Raw genomic sequence first — 20,634 nt, forward strand, 5'->3', positions numbered from 1 at the left:
GTTTATTTCTAAAAGCGGAATGGATATGTTAGGCTGCAACACGTGACTTTGCCTTTATGGTACTAAGGCAGGTGTAATATTTGAGAAAAGTATTCTTTTCTCAAACAATCTCCAACTTTGCATGTGTGCTGCACTGTAAAGCACAAATACCATAGTGTGAAAAGTATTAAAGTTTAGTTACAGCACTGGAAGAGTCCCCTTACGGTATAAAGCCCATGACTGACAGAATGCATACGCTCGTTCCTCATTACTCTGCCCCTTATGACTCCGCCCCCTTTCTCCTATCATCCCTTGGGACTCAATTAAGCCAGTTCCCAAGTGAATGCTTTGCATTTCCAGCACTAACCAAGCTAGAAGTCCAAACGTGGTTATTTTATATTTATTTGGTTTTAGTAGCACACTGCACATATTGCTTGCAGGTACTCTGTAAGCGCTGCTAGGGACTTGCACGATACAAGTGGAAAGGATATGGAGCTGATTATCTGACACCCTAAAGAAAGTGAATTCATTTAGGCCTCGTTGTAAAGGACAATGAAGGAAGAGGGATCTGGGGATGGGCTGGGGTCTCTTGTGGTCAGTGGCAAAGTTGTGCATTTAATGTACAAAAGAATGAAGGGACTGTGCACTCTGGAGGGGAAGGTGAAGGGTTAAAGGGCACCAAGCAGGTGTTGGGTATCGAGGCTGAATCCTAAGGGTTCCCTGAAAAGGGGCTACCCAGGACAGCAGGACTATCGGAACAGAGAAACAGGAATGTTAGGATGCTCAGAGAGTGCTCTATGCAGTGCTTAATTTGAGCCCGTGGTTTCCGGTGCTCGGCACAGGCACTAAATTGCCAACACCAGCGCGTGTGATAGTCTGCCACAAGGTGGCGCTGTCTGTGTAATTTAGAGATGACCAGAACAACAGATCCTTATTAGTACAATATACAGTAAAATTACTCCACCTCCCGCCCAAGGCATTCTTATGGGGTTGGGGGCCTACAATAGTCTGCATTGTCACACCTGTAGGAGTGTGATAGTAGTTGTATTGTTACTATCATTGGCAGCATGGCTGGGGCAATGTGTGGTGCGAGCTACAGGTGCCTCCTGATGAGAGCCCTGGTACTTATGGTTTTGCACTAGTTATATGTCACCGCATAGACAACTATCACATAAACATGATCTCACTTCGATGCTTGCATTCCTTCGATGTGCCATGGTTTTGATTAGGTTGACTTCCTGTTTAAACACCTGCCTTAGCAGTGTGGGTGCTAGAGTTATGTCAGATCCATAGCAGCAGAGGTAATGGGCATGTGGCTGTATTAGTTTTGTCGATGTTGTGGTTGACAATGTGGAGTGCTCTCCAGGGAGGGATGTATGATGTTTCAACGCATGCTTTTACAACGCATGCCATTACGACGCAGGTTTTACAATGCAAGTCGTTACAACGACTTGCGTTGGGGGCGCTGGATAGTGAATAGTTTAATTTACTATTCCAACTCCAGTCCCTGTGGATAGTAGGGAAGATGTTGGTTAGTAATTATACTATTCCCTATCCTAGAGCGCCCCCTAACGCAATGCGTTGTAATAACCTGCGTTGTAAAAGTTGCGTCGTAATGGTAGTGCGTTGTAAAAGTTGCGTTGTAAAGGATGTGCCCCTCCAGGGAGTAGTGTCGCCAGATGTGAAAGGGAGGCTCTGCTATCACTGCTCACACCACCGGAGTGGACTCATCAGGAGGATCATGTCCTCCTCATAGAGACCTCCATTTCTTGAAGGCCACATATCGTGAAGGACATAGGCAGACTTGCGGTGGCTTAGGGATGTATTACAGAAGTGTGCACAGCTGCCATGCAGCCTCGAGTCGTGTGTGACACCTTCAACCAGCTCTGGCTTTTAATGAGCAGCAGTCTGCAGGCTGGGACTTTAAACTCCATGGGGCTTATTTACAAGCCCAGTGCGCTGCCAGTGTGTCACCTTTTTTGATACACCGGCAGCGCAGTGTACTGGCTCATATTTGTGAGGCCACGCAAGGCCACCCTACGTGGCTTTTCAAGGTCTTGTAAATCCGGCCCCTTTTCACGCATCACTTTGCATGAAAGGGACGTGCCAGGGGTGTTGCTGTAGGTGTTCCCACGCATCACATATGGATTATGACACATTCTCAACTTTACAATATTTCGTAAACTTGGGAACGCCTCAGAATCCTACGCCTCCTCAGGGGAGGCGTAAGGAGGGTCAACGCAGAGATATACTTTTATTTCTCCTCGTTTTTTCCTCTTTCTATGCATCTTGCATTCTGCAGCACACATAGAAAGAGGAAAACACCATCAATCGCTGTTTTTGTGCAGGAAGGTACCCCTTCTTGCACAAAAACAATCATTCCTGCAATGCAGGCACCCTGGCACTGTGGTGCCAGGGTGCCTGCATTGGCACATGGCAGCCATTTGTGTGCTAGCGCAGGGGAAAGCACAGGGATGCGTCCTTGTTGTAAATATGAGGCATCCCTGTGCTTTTAAAATGACGCAGCGCGGCTCAGCAAAATGGCTTGTGGTGCCACGCTGCGTCATTTCGTTGTAAATAAGTAGTAGTAGGAAGATGCACAAACACAGGTGCCAGAATGCGAACCTTTATTCAATAAAAAGCAACAGCAGGCCAGCGACACCATGCTTGAAACTAAGGCACTTAGATATTATGCACAATATTGCATAATTTATAAGAAAAGACCAAATAACTTAAGTATGGGTACCCTCCTGGAGGGATGGGTGTGGTAGGATAAGCCTTTAAAATTACTAAATAGAATTAACCCAAAAAATGCCTTTCGTCTTTCAGACCAAAGCATCTTAGAAGTAATTTAATGCATAACTGCCAAGTGGCCCCATAACATAGGTGACACTTTCAGCCAGTCAACAGCCCATCGCATAGTGCATGTGCATTGCACAGTAAGTTTCATTTATTATATACTTGTGGCCAGATTTATCAACACTTTGCACCAGTTCAAAGTTACCAAAGATAAGCTGGAAAGTGACCTAAACGTAACACACAATACAGTTAGGTGCTACTTTGTGCTCCCTTGGGTCAAGAGGACATCCCTCGAGTGGCGTATGGGTGTTCCTATGCTACCCCTGATATTTCTTTACGCATAGCACTATTTACTTACATTTGTGCACAAAAAATACACCTCCTGGAGGCAGGTGCACTGTAGGAAAAAAAGTTCTATTTCTGTTGACATTGCACAAATTGCAGGTGTGTCTTACTGTACAGCATACATAAAGTGAGAAAACTTTTAAGGTGAGCCTTAGCATAGTATTTTGTACAGGATCGACTACCCTTCGAGAACAAAACCCGTACTAGACTCATGTGGACACCTATGGTGCAAAAGTGTATGGGTGGTGCTAGACAGCAGGAGGGTGTGCCAGTGATTGGGAAGAGAGCAGCAGGTCCAATGCTTAGCAGATATGGCGCTGCCCTACTCTCTTTCGGGCATCATAGGGCAGGGACTTAGCGTGCTGTGATGCATGAGATATTAGTAGTGTACTCACAACGTATCCATCGCCAATACCGAAAGTGGTTATAGCCCATAGACTCCCTTCCCATCATTCCACCCAGCAACGAGAGAGAGTCAGATGCAACTGGGTGGTCAAACCAAGACTAGCTATTTAATCCAATTAAAAGATCTGATTAAGACCTGGAAGGGCAGTTACATACACAATCGATAGGAAATGAAAGGAAGGCATCACACAAATTGCACCGCAAGTGACAACACATAAAACCAAGATACATTCCCCCATGGTTATTTTGTGATAAAACAGTTCAATATCCAGGATCCAAATTCTAAAGTTGGCATGCCCGTAACAACGGTAGCAGGTGGAGAGCAAATTCCCTATTTACAACCCCCACAGGGGCAGGCACGTGATGCCAACATTCATTTATACAGGCTTCACCTTTTACTAGGCTAGTGGTGGAATAAATGACACATGAATCATACTGAAATGCACACAACATCAGGGAACCGCTTAATGTACTGTCTCTGCCAAGGCACCTGTGGCCTGTCGGGTCTCCAAGAATAGCCCCCGCCAATAATAAACCCCAGGCAACCTAGGGGAGGGCTGAGAGGTCTACAACCACCAGCAGGCCAGTGCCCTCCCCAGACAGCCCCGTGACCAATAAACCACCTGAGGCAAACCAGCAAAGCAGCAAAGTTTCTCAGGTAACTATTATCTTCTCAGGTTAAGGAGAGGGTGGGTGGGTGTTTTGCATTGCGGCCCCCAGCCACAGAACTAGAGAGTCATCAGAGGCAGCTCCCTCAGCCTCCCAGTGTTTTCACCGCTGTGGGGCGCTACCTCATTCTGCCCCATGGACTTGAATACCTCCATCTTGCGGAGTGCTGAAAGCTAAAAAGCCAGTACTGGCTGAATGTGTCACATGACATGGGACCAGTGGCGGCCTTAGGCATGTGCAAGCTGTGCACCTGCACAGGGCCGCCAAACCCCAGGGGCCCCCTGCCAATATATATCCTTAATATAATAATCCTCTGAGGATAGATACATATTTGAGTGGCGGCCCCTGGCAGGGATTTGGCGGCCTCCGGCTCTGTTCCACTTCCAAACACTCTGACCCCCCCTCTTCACTGGCCTCCGCGCCTGCGTTCCTCCTGGTTCCTGCAGCCGTCTGTGTGTGCCAGTCCCTCACGTCGTGTGTCACAATACCCTCCTCCTCCTAAATGTTATCGTTCTGAGACGAATTCGGAAGGGTAGGAGCAGCCGCAGGTACTGGTCATCTAACGCCTTTTCTGGACATTTTATTAAAACACCTTCCTGAGCTCCGGGGGGCTATGCCCCGCCCGGACCCCCTCTTCCGGTGCCCCCTACCTATGCTTCCTGCCCAGGGCCGCCATGAGCCTAGAGCCGCCCCTGATGGGACAGCTTGGAAGTTGACTCCATGTCATCACAGGCATCGCTTCCAGCGCTGTTTTTTTTCTACAAATCACTGCTAACAGACGTGTTAGTTTATTTAGTACATTGGAAACAGAACTACATCACTCAGAAAGCGTATGCGTCGCACCAAAGGTAAGGACTAGTACCAGCGTCCAGGGTGGCATGGACAGAGGTGGCCACCATCGGTAGCACACAGCTCTCACATTTCCCAGTTCCATGCATGAGAACTCGCACAGCCATTTTCCGTGAATTATGGGACTTGCAGTCCTTGTTTTATAATGGGTCACACATGTCTGTCTACAAATCCCAGTATTCAAAATACAGTGGGCTAGATGCCCAACTCACGCATGGACATGGGTATTGCCGCGTGTTGGTAACATTAGAAAGCATATTTTTCACGGATGGGGTGGTAAATCAATCAATAAACATCCTAGCAAGTTGGTGAGACAAAAACTGTACATGAGGCCAAAGAGAACTGAGGCATCATGCCACAGATCCCCCAAAAAATGACAATATGGAAGACAAAGTAAAGGGCCTAGAAACATGCAGGAACCACTTATTTATTTCACAATTCTGGCATGTGACATGTCATGTGATCACTTACCTTGGTCTGGATGACAAGTGGCAGAGGCAGGAGCAGCAGCGGCGTGACGAAGAGGAGGACGAAGCTCTTGAACCTGAGCAGAGGTCTCAGATAGGAAGGCATCTTCTAAAGAGACACAAAAACAGGGATCAGTGAAGACTCGGAGGCAGAAAAGTTGGTGGGTGGCCGGGAGCGCAGACAAGTGCCCGAATCTTGGCGGTACCCGAGCCTTAAATATGGCCTGCCCTCCCCCGGCCCGACTGCACCATGATGGACTCAGCCAGTGTCCCTGCAGCGTGGTCTGATGGGGAGCGCGGAGGCACACACCTCATCTGAAAACACCCACAACTTTTTTAACTTGTAGAAAGTTAATAGTCCAACCTAGGGGCAGGACAGACGCCAGGGGAGGAGCGCTCCAGCGCGGGCCCCACCCCGGGGGAACCGCAGATCAGTTACCAGCCTGCCAGCCAGTGCTGAGCAGCAGAAATGCCCAGCCCGGACAAAGGACAGGCGGGGGAGCATGTCTGGCTGCGCCCTGTGTTCATGTGCAGTGACCGAGGGTAATGACCGGCTGAGGAACGTGCACTGAGTAGAAGCTGGCATCCCACCACCCTGCACGTAGTGCTACAAATAGATAAAGCGCCTATCAGGGAGCACTTTGTTTCTTGTGTATTCAGAAGGTCATTCAAGAGGTCGCTCTCTGTACATTGGAGACAAACACATCCTGCGTAAACTCTAACTCTGTCCATGTCCAAGGCTCCCTGGTTACCTATGTAGCAACCATAAGCGCAAGTGGGCGCCCGTGTGACATCCATAGAGACAGAGAAACCGCAAAACACGTCTCCTTACATGCAAGTCGCAGAAATAGCAGCAGGTGGCGGCGTTGCATAAGTATTAAAAGGGTGTGCGTGTTACTGTGTGTGTCTCCTATGTGATCACCTTCAAAAGAAGTACATTCCCTCACGAGTTTGCATAGGTGCTGCTCCTTTTATTACCACACAGGTCACTGGGCTAATTGTTAATATGCTCCTGTAGTGTCCATGTACTGTATGTACTCTGTTGCTTCTAGTGCCCATTTTATGTCTGCCCTAGAATCTCCCCGCCTAATGTTTCCCCCAAAATCATCATAAAATAAATACATATATACATAAATATATATCTATATACAGCCAGCTCTCTTCATCCATTGGCCTATACCAGTGCCCTTCCTCTCCCTCACCACACAGGATGCAGAGGGCAGTGGAACAGTCCACACCACCCATGGGTTATCTGCGATTGAGGGCATTTATCCTAATGAGATGCACAACCACCTTATAAGGAGTGTAGTCAGGGCACAAGTCGGGGGTACACGGCGTACACGCAGGGCTTTAAATGGGCCGGGACTGTCCAGTACGGAGTACCAGCACTTTTTTATTTTGGGAGGGAGAGTACCAGCACTTCTCAAGAGAAATGCTATACTTTTAATTGGAGAGTACCGGCACTTCTCAGAAACAAGCAGGTACTCTGGTGCAGAGTACCTGCACTTCTACTTTTTCATATCTAGCACTGCATCCACCCACTATTTTCACATAGTGGTCGCCGTCCACCCTGCAGGGAAGAGGCCCAACTGAAACATGCTGAACTTGTCCAAGTGTAATCACACATTCAGCAGCGCCTGGGGGGTCTGTTTTGGTTTTCTAGCAGCAAAGTGCATGCGGGGAAGGAGTTGATCAGATTCTAGCTGATTCCATCAGGCCTCAGTTTGTTCCACTCTCCTGACTGACAGCTGTCTGGAGCCTCACACACAGATGCAAATACAAGGCAGAGGAAACAAAGGCACACAGATGGTTATCACTGCACAAGTACTTAAGAGAGGCATGCTTTTTACCTTGTCAATCCCTGTATATAAGAGATATGCAAGCACTGTAAGAATGTCAGGTATGTTGGAATGTTCCAATGTTCACACAAATAGCAATTTAAATACCACTATTTTGTTTTATTTCTCTTACAGCGCACCTCATCCCAATGCAGGGTGTCGGAGCACTTTACATCACACGTACACATTATACATTTACAATAAATCCTATAAATGTGTTAATCTATGTACAAGATGTGTTACATAAGGCAGTAAGGGTTAATAGGTGTAGGAGTCACATGTCCTTCATGGCTCACTGCTATATTAGAAGGATGCCAATCTATGAACTGCATGTAACAAAAGGATCTCTGTGTTAAAAGAAGTAACTCACTTACCTAGCTACATAAAATAAAAATCTGTCATCTGCATGTTAGATGATGTGCTTTGAATCAGACACATTAACCCTCTACGCTACTTTGATTCAAAATTGGGATTAGAGAAAAAACAGATCTCTCCAGCAAATACGCTACCATCCAAAGTTATCTTACCATTTTTATTGTTCCCTGGGATTCATGGGCAAACAAAGGTCTAAGCAGCCGGTGCCTTAATCCCATAACATATTTTAAAATGCAGCCTTTGAAACCAAATAAGTAGAATTCATTTACTGCTATGTTTCTCCGTTTTGCTAACTTCTTTGTGGCAGAGTTTACAAACAATAAATGTAAAAATTGAGCCCATATTTTGTGTTGTGATTGTGTCACTTTTTTGGCACAACCCAGACACAAAACCTACTTTGTTAAATCTTATAATGCGCTCAAATGTACTCATGATAGACCTGCAAAGCTTGTGTGTGAAGTGTTATGGTCTGATGTCCCAGCTTGTGATTTCACTTCCTATAATGTCGGGGGCTGTGATGTCACGTCCTGTGATGCGGAGATGTCGCCTGTGAAGTAATAAACCCTGATGTCACTTGCATACAGCCTAACCTGGTTAGTCCCGTTTCTTTTTTTAGCACTTGTGTCCTGAGTGCACTGCAGTGCCAGGGCCATTGGAACATTCACTACTTTACTTTTATATTTTCATATTTTCTTCAAATTTCTTTTAATATTTCTTGCTTGCAAGAAATCCATTCTTGCAAGGCGGTTCTTTTTCCTGTGCCAATGCTTTTTTAACATTCTTAGAGCAGGCTTAGGCACTTAGATTTTATCTCACTTCATAGCTTCACTCCCTTTTATTTAGGATTTCATCCAGGAGCACGGTGTATGGGGAGCAACATGCAGTGACATTCTTTCCTTAACTTAGGTTCTGATTGCACCTCTGGCTTGGTTAAAGCTAAAGGAATGTTAATAAATGAGTGAGTAAATCCAAACACAGATGGAAAAGAATCACTACTCAAGCAATGAACACCTGGTTCACACTTTCTTCAAAACAACAACATACTTAAGGCAATAGAAATGGGGACGTGTAGTTCTTCAACTCTCAAACTGCACACAAACAACATAAGGGCCAGATGCAATGGGTAACCATATGAACTCTAATCTGTAACTCAGCTCACACGCCTGCAGGTGTTACACATAACACTCTACAATACATTAATCAGGCTGTGACCTATGGTAAACACAGAGGGAAATGGGATATTGAGAAACCCGGTAAAAATGTCAGCTACAAGGCCTTAAAGAAATTCATGATATTGGTGTGTTCTCTGCAGTGGTCTTAGACTGCCAGCATGTCCAAGCCACAAGGACTCTGCTTAAAAGAGGGGTGTTTTTATTTCCAAATTGCAGTGGCTGTCTACCTGGCAAGGCAGCTGCCTCTAGATCCCTTATGAACCCGGATGGGGTACATATATAGGAAGAAGTGAACAACATATTTGTTCCACCTGCTTCTAAAGTGTAACATATTTCAGCTTCTCCTTGCAGCTTCTCCAGGAGAGCAGATCTCCAGCAATGTGCAAAGCAATAGCAATACTTTTTAAGCTTTTGAACAATGCTATCAAAATCACATTCACAGTTTCACAGTAAGTTTGGGCTGAATAGACCAGGAGTAAAGCTAAATTCCTGTTACCAAACAGATACTCTTATAGCAAGTTTGAGAAGCATAATAGATTGCCCAGAACTCAATGGAAGGCCATGCCAACAGTAACTACCCCTCTCTCTGGGACTGAGCTTCATTCTTAGCTATTGATTACCCCACTGTCCAGTAGCCACCCAGGTCTGGACTGGCCATTAATTCCATCGATATCCAAGTTAAGGGGGTGAAGAGGTGCTGTGGAGCCTGGACTAACTCTCATCTGAGACGGACATTTCCAGCCTGTTGAAGCCCTGCCTGCTATGACTTTGAAGTTTGCCCTACAGGAGGATTTCAAGGTGCAAAATAGTGACAAAGGCCGAATGTAAAACTCGGAAATGGGACCAACGTTTATATATTAATCTTGTTTGTAACTATTTTGTGTCTGGGTTGTGCCAAAAAAGTAACACAATCACAACACAAAATATGGGCTCAATTTTTACATTTATTTTTTTTGAAACTCTGCCACAAAGACACAAACTATAGAGCCCAACTCTATTCGATCAAGCTAATAATCTTCCACTGACCCAAGGGTAAAATAATTGAAGGGGGAGCTGAATACTTGCAGAAAGTTGGGTCCTTTTAATTTTCCAAACTCCAGAGGACTGGGACGAGGCACTGAGGCTAATCAGAGCAGACCTCACTTCGGCAGACACGTTTCAGCTTGGTCCCTTTCTGTGCATTTTTCAATAAAGAAAGCTTCAGTGGGACCATGCATTGAAGGTATACAGCCAAATGGCAAAGTTATCGTTTTGTTAAATCTTATAAGGCGCTCAAATGTACTCATGATAGACCTGCACAGCTTGTGTGTGAAGTGTAATGGTCTGATGTCTCAGCTCCAAACAGCCGCATATGTCACAAAGCAATAGTTCCAATGGAACATTCTTAACAAAACAATTCTAGTAAGCACTAGGCAAGGAGCCTCTTTTAAATGCGGCTCCAAGGAGATAAGTCATGTTTTTATTTACTTTCAAAACTGTTCATTAATTGCCATCTAGTCATTGTGTTTATACTGCTGTTTATGAATTATCTTCGATAAATGGACACTAGAGTTACTCTTTTGTCAATACATATGATTTTCTTCTTTATTGAGTTATATATTTCTGTATCCTTCTTATTTTTCTGATTACCTTCTACTCGCGGGACGATCCGCTCCCCTTTCTCCCCTCACTCGTTCCTTACCCGTCCTCCAATGTATGGAGGTCGGCTCGATATCCCTTTGTTCGTTTTCCCCATAACCGCGCTGCCTTTCCCTTTGTCTGCCTGAGCGCTTTGCCACTTCGCGCACCATACTTTGCGGGCCGAGGGGATAGTATCTTCCCTCGTCGCCCTCTTCCCTTCACGTTACTGTGCCATTTACAGCGCCCGTGTCCGCTTCACGTTACTGTTTCGTTTACAAAAAAAATGAGGAAGGGCCATTGGCAACACACGCGCTGCGCGTTGTTGTTGCCTAGCACCCTTCCTCTAACGCGATGCTCAGAATGAGCGTCTCCAGGCAACCGGCTGATCGCGCATAGGGAAACTGTCAGTTTATCGTTTTTGCTCGCTACTTCCCAAAACTCTTCCATTTGGGCTATATATATTTTCGTTTTACACCTAAATAGACAACAACTCTATTCTAATCACTGCCACACTGTGCACATAAAAAAATTTAAAAAAGGGGGAATAACTCTTTATCTTTTACTTTATTATAAAAAAAAAAGAGGGGTTAGAGAAGAAGGATCCTTATACCTTTCATCATGTCTGACTCAGATTCAGACCAAAACGATCTTTCTCTCCCCAACATCGATAAGGAGGCATTTAAATCATTAATACACAAAGAAATGAGGTCCTGTATGTTCTCTACACTTTCGCAAGCCATGGGTTCTAAAAGACCCTTTCCTCCCGAAGAGGAGGATGAATTTCAATATGATTTTGAAAATATGGCTGACCTCAATGAATTAAGGGGTAAAAAAATATTGACTCTACCCCTAAGAGCACTATTTCAGGTCCTAGTACCTCGGGTGTCCTTGGCGGCACAAATTATAAAGGTGTCCCCCGCGGCACAAATTATAAAGGTGTTCTCAGCGGCACAACTTATCCAAGTGCTCAGAATAATGAATCCATCCATGATGATTTTAATAATTCTAACGATGATGATTTCACTGATAATGCCTCAGAATTCCCCGACGAATACATCCTCGATTTTGACGAGGATAATCAGGACTTTGAATCCTATAATGACAATTTACCTTCCTCATCTAAGGATAGTGTCCTTGACCCTTCAGGTGAAGAGATGTTTTCACCCCTGAACATCAGACACCCTAGAAGCTCTGATTGGGTCCCTATGGACCATGTCAGCAAATTTATTACTAAATGGATCAGGAACCCCCTAGAGAGGGACACTCGTAATCTCCTACGAACTGAATATTCAAGACCTTCTATCGAAGGTAGAGTCTGCCAGACTCCTAATCTTGATCCCGAACTGATAAAATATCTTCTCAAGCTTGGCAGGGATCCAAGAAAAGGTATGGAGAGATCCCTTAAAATCTGTCAAGACAGAGTTCTTGATATCTTAGGCCCCCTCACTAAGATTATTGATGCCGCTGAAATCAGTCATCTCAACGGTTCCAGCCTAGACACTAACCTTATACGTGGTTGGAGTCAAAGGGCATTAGTTCCTTTAGGGAACGCTAATGCTGGTCTCAATTCGGAAAGAAGGAGGGTCGTCCTGACTAAGATTAGCCCAAAGTTGAGCGACTTAGCCGATAAGGAGCCTTCACTTAACCCAAAAGGTCTTCTTTTTGGCGAAGACCTAATCAAGACTCTAGGCAAATACGTATCCACTTTTACAGCCCTGGATAAAGCACACCAAAGTATGAAAAAGGTTTTTAATGTCAATAACAATAACCTTTTTGGCAGGGCCGGAAGAAGGGGCCAATCTTTCGGCCGCTTTAATCGTAGGCCCTTCGGTAGATCCAGAGGTTATAACCAAGTAAGTCATTTGTATCCTTTGATGCCTCTTCAGCCCCTTGGTGTTTCACCAAAGTAATGAGAGCAGTCGCCTCATCCCTCAGGGAGAAGGGTATTCGTATGATTATATATCTAGACGATATCCTTATTATGTCCCAAGACTATACTCAAATTCTTCAAGATCTCAAAACTGTCATGGATCTTTTAGAAAACCTGGGATTCATTGTGAACAAAGAAAAATCAATACTGTCTCCCTCAACGTCCATGGAATTCCTAGGTTTTACCGTGGATACCACCAATTGTCTTCTCCTTCTTCCTTAGGAGAAGATTTCCAAAATCAAAAAAGAGATAAGACATGTCCTCAAACATCAAAATCTTTCCTTAAGGGAACTAGCCAGACTTCTAGGTCTTCTCTCGTCCTCCATTCAGGCTATCTTTCCGGGCCCTCTAAATTATCGAGCCCTTCAAGGGATAAAAGGGAAAGCCTTAAGATCAGGTCTCTGGTACGGAGACCGTGTTTCCCTGAACCAAGAGTCCATTTCAGAACTAACCTGGTGGTTGGAGAATTTGGACGCTTGGAACGGCAGAGCAATTTTTGGCTCAACACCAGATTTTATTTTGGAATCAGATGCCAGCCTTCATGGCTGGGGTGCCTGTCTCCTAGATCAAAATACTGGTGGAGTTTGGTCTCAAGAGGAGTCTTCTCACCATATAAACTACCTAGAACTAACTGCAGGCCTTTATGCTCTAATGAGCTTCAAACACTCCCTTCAAGGCAGATCGGTTGTTTTAAAAATGGACAATATGTCCGCAGTTGCCTATATAAACCGTCTGGGTAGAACAAAGTCGGAAGACTTGTAAAATTTGGCCAAAAAACTTTGGATCTTTTGCCTGGAACACAACATTTCTGTAAGAGCAGAATACCTTCCTGGAGAATCCAACCTCTCTGCAGATTGGAACTCAAGATTCCTCCTGGATCATTCCGATTGGAAACTGAACACCTTAGTATTCAATTCCCTCAATTACTTTTGGGGTCCCTTTCAAATAGACCTTTTTGCGAGCAGGTTAACCTTTCAAATGGAACCCTATTACAGCTGGATGCCCGACCCGAATGCTCTAGCAGTCAATGCTTTCCTCCAATCATGGGTTGGAGTCAACGCCTATGCCTTCCCTCCCTTTGCAATGATTCAGAGGGTCCTCCAGAAAATAAGACATCAACATGCTTCCATTGTCCTGATAACTCCCTTTTGGCCTTCCCAAGCTTGGTTCCCAACTACTCTGGAGATGTCTTACGACCTTCCTTTCCTAATTCCTTCTCTCAACGACCTTCTCACTGACGTAGACGGTCTAATTCACCCTCTTGTTCAAACAGGGAAGTTGAACCTTCTTGCCTGGAGAGTGTCAGGGGATCTAATGATCTCTCTAGACTTTCGTCAACAGCTTCAACTCTCCTCGGAGAATCTTGGGCCCCGGGAACACACTACCGGTATAACAACATTTGGAAAGTCTGGTTACGTTGGTGCTTGGAAAGGGACTTGGATCCCGTGGAAGCACCTATCGTTGATATAATCAATTTCCTTGGAGAACAATTTGATAGAGGTCTGAGTTACAGATCTATCAATTGCTAAAGATCAGCTATTTCTGCCGGTCATTCCTTGGTCAACAATAAAACTGTAGGTAAAAATCCTATTATTTGTAGAATCCTTAAAAGTATAAGACTTAGAAGACCTCCAAAACCTAAATATCAATCTCTCTGGGATGTTAAATTAATTCTTGACCTTTTCTGTAGTTGGCCAGATAACTCACTTCTGAACAGAAAGAACCTTTCTATCAAACTAGCTACCCTTCTTTGTCTAATCTCATGTCGTAGAGTTTCTGATGTTAGAGCTCTAGATATTTCCTATGGATCTTATGATATGTTTGGTGTTAAATTTGAACTCCACAGAAGGACCAAAACTATGTCTGATTCTATTTTCTATCCTCGTTTTGATATTTGTAAAAAAGCTTTGTGTTGTAGATTGTATGAAACAATATGATTGGAGAATGCATGCCCTTCGCCCTTCTGGTGTTAATCAATTGCTTATATGCTTTGTTAAACCTCATAAAGGTATCTCTTCTGCCTCTATTGCAAGATGGGTTACAATTTTTATTAATTTTGCTGGTGTTGATCTTAATATCTTCAAACCACATTCTATCAGAGGTGCTATGGCCAGTAAGTCCTTCTGGTCAGGAGGTAAGTTAGATGATATTCTAAAAGCTGCTGATTGGTCAAATTCTAGAACCTTTGCTCATCATTATTGCAAGCCTATTTCTCACATGTCTGATGTTGTTTTACAAGGCTACCAACATGCATAATGATAGCCTCCGGTCTTGTAATGAAATTGCGATTCTCCTATTAACATGACCAGAGAATCTGGATTTCATTAAAGACACGGAGGCTAGCATTATCCCTCCCACCCTTCCCTGGGTGGTTGATAATTATTCTTGTATATACTATTTACTTCTGTAAAACTGATAAAATGTTCATTATTGCTTTTCTATGTCAATAAACATACCTTAATGAATGGAATTTTCTATTTGATTCCTTACTGTTCCTTATCAAGATTAATCTTTCTTCATATTTCTGAATTTATATACACTTCTTTTCTTTTCAGATAACCTCCCGTGAACTTATATTCTGGATCATCTGTCATCGGATCTTGGAGATTTCGTTTGTCCTCCATCTATCCTGATTTTATGAAGTCTCACCGCTGAAGTTTCTCATTGGGACATTTCCTTTCTCTCCTTTACTCCTTATTTAAAAGAGGCTCCTTGCCTAATGCTTACTAGAATTGTTTTGTTAAGAATGTTCCATTGGAACTATTGCTTTGTGACATATGCGGCTGTTTGGAGTTGCATTAAAAGTTGTATGCATAATGCTAGCCTCCGTGTCTTTAATGAAATCCAGATTCTCTGGTCATGTTAATAGGAAAATCGCAATTTCACTTCCTATAATGTCGGGGGCTGTGATGTCACTTCCTGTGATGCAGAGATGTCGCCTGTGAAGTCATAAACCTTGATGTCACTTGCATAAAGCCTAACCTGGTTACTCCCGTTTCTTTTTTTAGCACTTGTGTCCTGAGTGCACTGCAGTGCCAGGGCCATTGGAACATTCACTACTTTACTTTTATATTTTCATATTTTCTTCAAATTTCTTTTAATATTTCTTGCTTGCAAGAAATACATTCTTGCAAGGCTGAGCTTTTTCCTTTGCCAATGCTTTTTCAACATGCTTAAAGCAGGCTTGGACGCTCAGATTTTATCTCACTGCATAGCTTAATTCCCTTTTATTTAGGATTTCATCCAGAAGCACGGTGTATGGGAGCAACATGCAGTGACATTCTGTCCTTTACTTAGGTTCTGATTGCACCTCTGGCTTGGTTAAAGCTAAAGGAATGTTAATTTATGAGTGTGTAAATCCAAACACAGATGGAAAAGAATCCCTATTCAAGCAATAAACACCTGGTACACACTTTCGTCAAAACACCAACATACTTAAGTTGCCCTCTAGAAAGTAAGATTCTAATTTATAGGAGAAATCCATCCAAAACCAATGTCAACAATATACCATGAACATACCTCAATCAAGTAGTACTTGTATAGTGCGGCTAATAACCCGAGAGGGTATCCTGGGGCAATGCTAAGGGGATTAGTCAGGTACTTTCTGAAGTGGGTCAGTGAGGGTGCGTTGCAGAAGTGAAGGGGGGGAATTCCAGGATTTGGCTTCGAGGTGAGAGAAGGATCGGTGTATGGAGCAGCAGCGGCGGGTGCGTGGTATCTGTCCGAAGATGAGGTGAGCAGAGTGGAGGTTCATGATAGGAAAATTCAGGTGTTGTTTTATGTATGTGAGTCCTTGGTTGTGGAGGCTTTGCAGGCGTTTGTCAGATGCTTGAAATTGCATCTCTTCTGGACGTGAAGCCAGTAGAGGTCTTTCAGGTGGTGGGTGATGTGATGTGTCTTCTTGGGCAGGTTGAGCATCAGTCTGCCAGCTGCGTTTTGGATCATCTGGAGCCTTTGCATGAGTTCATTGGTGGTGCCTTCATAGAGTGCCGTGCCATAGTCTAGTCGGCTGGTGAATTAGGGCCTGCGTCACCGTTTTCCTAGCGCTGATGGGAAGCCACTTGAAGACTTTGCAGAGCATGTGGAAGCAGGCTGAGGAAATGACATTGACCTAACATTTCATGGGGAGGTTGCTGTCCAGGATGAAGCCAAGATTGTGTGCGTGGTCTTTTGACTTGGGGGTGGGTCCAAGCTCCATCGGCCAACAGGAGTCATTCCAGAGAGCGGTGTGTCTGCTGAAGATCAGAATTTCAGGTTTGTCCATGTTGAGCTTCAAGCAGTTGTTCTTCATCCAGGCTGCGACATTCGTCACACAGTTATGAAAGTTGGTCTTTGTCGAGGTGGGGTCTGCTGAGAGCGAGAGGACAAGCTGGGTATTGTCGGTGTAGGAGATGATGTTGATGTCATGCGATCTGACGATGTCTACGAGTGGTGTACCTGACGCTCTTCACAAACCTCGAGCCACATGGGACGAGACCTGGGCTCGCTTGAAGATATTGATTGGGAAGCTGAATTAATGCAATCAAGAGAAGCAATGGTTAAAACCAGGCTGAGGTTGGTTCAGCAAAAAATTCTACACATAAAATACTACACTAGAAACCAACTCCACAAAATGCGATAAACTGCAGATCCCAGGTGCCTGATATGCAAAGTGACAGAAGGCACATGTTTACATATACCTTGGGATGCCCCCAGTGGCTGTGTCTTGGAGGGAGGTGATACAGGAATTAGAGTCTGTCATGGAAACTGAGATTTTGGGCACACCCCAGATGATGATACTGGACATCCCAAGTGAAACAGATATCCCCAGGACCCTGTTACTGCTTTGCATATTAAGATTCTTGAAAGCCATAAGAGACATGGTCAATATGTGGGGACAGCAGCAAGCCCCAACAAAATCAATGTGGCAAATAGGAATGAGCATTTGTATGGGGGTGGAGTGAGTAATGTAAGAGGGGAGGGCTGTCTGAAGAAATCCAAGAAGGTCTGAAGTAACTGGATGGCATTGTATGGGTTAGGCGGGGACGACATGGATACGTCGGGCAGTAGCTTGTCCACGCTAGACACCCTCCCCTCCTCAGTAACTTATTGGGAAGATAGAGTAAACTCAAGGAGAGGCAAAGTAGACTGGAAGAGGATGATAGGAGGGGGAATGGCCGCCTGCGTTGCCTGGGGGGCAAGGTTTTGTGGTTTGCAATGTGTATTTATTTTATATGCTTATTAAGCGCCAGACTAGACTCCCGAAGGGGTATCTCCGCGCTATAACTGCAGATATGAGTGAGAATAAAAGTGTAACCAGAGATGATAGAATCATTGGTTGGCGGGAAACAGGTAAGTTTTTAGATTTCTTCTAAAGTTCATATGATTGGTAATGGACCTTAGTTCCAACGGCAGTGTGTTCCAGAGTGTGGGTCCGGTATAAGCCAATGCACGGCCACCCTGCCTGGCTTTCTTAACTCTGGGCACCTTCAGCAATTGCTGATTGCTGGAGCGTAAGGAGCGTCCTGGGATGTAGGGCTGAAAGATGTCAATAAAATATTTAGGGCCCATCCCTATTAGGCTCTTATGTATAGTACATAAGGTCTTGAACTGAACTCGCTTCTTCACAGGAAGCCAGTGTAAACGAGTCAATAGGGGGCAGGAAGGTGTCCTTGGTGGAGCATTCATGACAATCCTTGCTGCAGTGTTTTGAATAACCTGCAGTTTCTTGACTTGCTCCTCGTTAACTCCAAGGAGCAAACCATTGCAGTAGTCTACCCTACTGATAACAAGAGCATGGACCAATATTTTCCTGTAGTGGTCTGGTAGGTAGGGGAAGACCCGCCTTAGCATCCCGATAGCCCGAAAGCAGGTGCCAGCTACTTGATTAATGTGATCCTTGAAAGTAAGTTGTTGGTCGAATAGTACTCCTAGGTTTTTGACCTTGCTATTAGGAGTAGGGACAGGACCTAGTTCTTGAGGCCACCAATCCGCTGACCAGAGCGCCGTCGCTTGACCGAACAACATTACTTCGGTTTTCCCGACATTGCACTGCAGACAGTTTGATGACATCCAGTCTGCAATGGCACTCATGCCCTCTGCAAAAGATTTTTTAATTGCAGGTGTAAGATTTTTAAAGGGAAAAAGGAGTTGGGTGTCGTCAGCATACGACACGGGGGTGAACCCGAAAGATCTTGCTAGGTTGGCTAGGGGGGCAACATAAATATTAAAGAGTGTGGGGCTCAGACAAGAGCCCTGTGGCACTCCCTTATTGAGCTCCCTATGGATGGATTTATGGGAGCCCAACCTAACCTCTTGGGAACGCCCGGACAGAAAACTCTCCAACCACGCCAAGGCCTCTCCTTCTATTCCCACCTCCCTTAGGCGATGGAGAAGCACCTTGTGAGACACCGTATCAAAAGCGGCGGAAAGGTCCAACAGCACCAGAATCATAGAGCAACCATCATCCAGTGCCATTTTGATGTTATTGGTCACTGTTTGAAGTGCTGATTCTGTGCTGTGGTTCGGCCTGAACCCAGATTGAGAATAGTCCAGGCCGTCCGTCGCTTATAACGTGTACAGCCTACTGTATCATGTGCCTATTGAAAACTGTTTCTTTGAAAATCAATAAAACCACTTTAAATAAATATATATATATATATATATATATATATATATATATATATATATATATATATATATATATATATATTACCTACTGGCGGTCGCCAGTAGGTATATATAGTTAGGATTTTTTCTCTATGGGTTTTTTGAAAATTCTATGTCTAATAACTTTGGCGTTTGTGGACGGAATTGGCTGAAATTTTCAGGAAAATGGCACATTTTGTTTCTGAGCAGCCCCTGAAAATTGGGGGGGGGTTCGTCCAGGGGGGTCGAGAAAAAAGGGGGGTCCCAAAACGTGTTTTTAACATTGAGTTTTCCATAGGGCGGTTGGCCTCACTTTTAGCCCGAACGGCTGAATGGATTTGCACGAAACTTGGCAAAATTGTAGGGACTGGTAGCCCGATGTGCCTTTTGTAGGTCTCAATATATGTGCTCCAGTGGATTTTGAGAAATTAACGTTTAAAAAAAGATATATATCTGTAACAGCGGACCGGGCAGCGCTCCAGTTCGCGTACTTTTCGCGCAACGGAGCTTTGTGAAGCGAAGCTGATTGGTTCTCCGGCGTCTGTCAACATTCTAAACAGTCCGTAGCGGCCGCCATCTTGTCTCTCGGTAGGATCGAGAGACAAGAGGAGGCGAAAGGGAAGGGGCAAATGACGATAAGGGGGCATAGTAGATCCTCCCTGACCTCTTGGGTTTGATGTACCGTTTTGCCAAGTTTGGTGTAATTCCGTTCAGCCATTCAGGCTGTAGACGTATCTAAATGTCAATAATCGAACGGCTGAATGGATTTGCACAAAACTTGGCAAAATATTAGGGACTGGTAGCCCGATGTGCCTTTGCTAGGTCTCAATATATGTGCTCCAGTGGATTTTGAGAAATTAACGTTCAAAAAAAGATATATATCTGTAACAGCGCTCCGCTTCGCGTACTTTTCGCGTTACGGAGCTTTGCGAAGCTGATTGGTTCTCCGGCGTCTGTCAACATTCCAAACAGTCCGTAGCGGCCGCCATCTTGTCTCTCGGTAGGATCGAGAGACAAGAGGAGGCCAAAGCGAAGGGGGAAATGACCATAAGGGGGCATAGTAGATCCTTCCTGACCTCTTAGGTTTGATGTACCATTTTGCCAAGTTTGGTGTAATTCCGTTCAGCCATTCAGGCTGTAGACGTATGTAAATGTCCTATGGAAAATTGCATGGGGAAAACACATTTGAAAGTGTTGAAATTTAGAACCAATTAAAATGTTACTTTGGTTTTGTATTTGTGTGTGATGAAAGTTAATTGGTTATGTATATATGTCAAATGAGAGGAAACCACAGCCATTTTGTGATACTACTGTCTGAGGTACATTTGTGAGGAATTTTTGGTGGTGAATTTCTGGTGTTTGATTTACACAGTACTAACACTTCTCCTACTTTTAAAAAGGTGAGTTGTTAATTTGTAAGGGGAACTATGTTGTACACTTGAAGATAATTTGAAAAATGTTTTCTGTTATTTATTTGCAGTCCTTTCTGTTATACTAAATACTTGATAAAGTTAGTTTTATATTATGTATTACTAAAAACGATAAATGAAAGTGATTAT

The 20,634-nt window shown here is 44.3% G+C and overlaps 1 protein-coding gene across 2 annotated transcripts in view; it reads right to left on the reverse strand.

Moving 5' to 3' along the window:
* SLC13A5 (solute carrier family 13 member 5) overlaps nucleotides 1-20,634 on the reverse strand; it is a 523,479-nt gene that overhangs the window by 264,528 nt on the left and 238,317 nt on the right. Inside the window, exon 2 of one of the 2 annotated variants that reach the window (XM_078679336.1) lies at nucleotides 5,518-5,622. In XM_078679336.1, coding sequence (XP_078535462.1) covers nucleotides 5,518-5,619 — 102 coding nt within the window. In that variant the 5' untranslated portion in view covers nucleotides 5,620-5,622. Of the gene's footprint in view, nucleotides 1-5,517; nucleotides 5,840-20,634 lie in introns of those variants that run through there. The other variant, XM_078679335.1, reaches the window with a different exon arrangement.

This window comes from Lissotriton helveticus, chromosome 3_1, assembly GCF_964261635.1.
Source record: "Lissotriton helveticus chromosome 3_1, aLisHel1.1, whole genome shotgun sequence".
Lineage (NCBI taxonomy): Eukaryota > Metazoa > Chordata > Amphibia > Caudata > Salamandridae > Lissotriton > Lissotriton helveticus.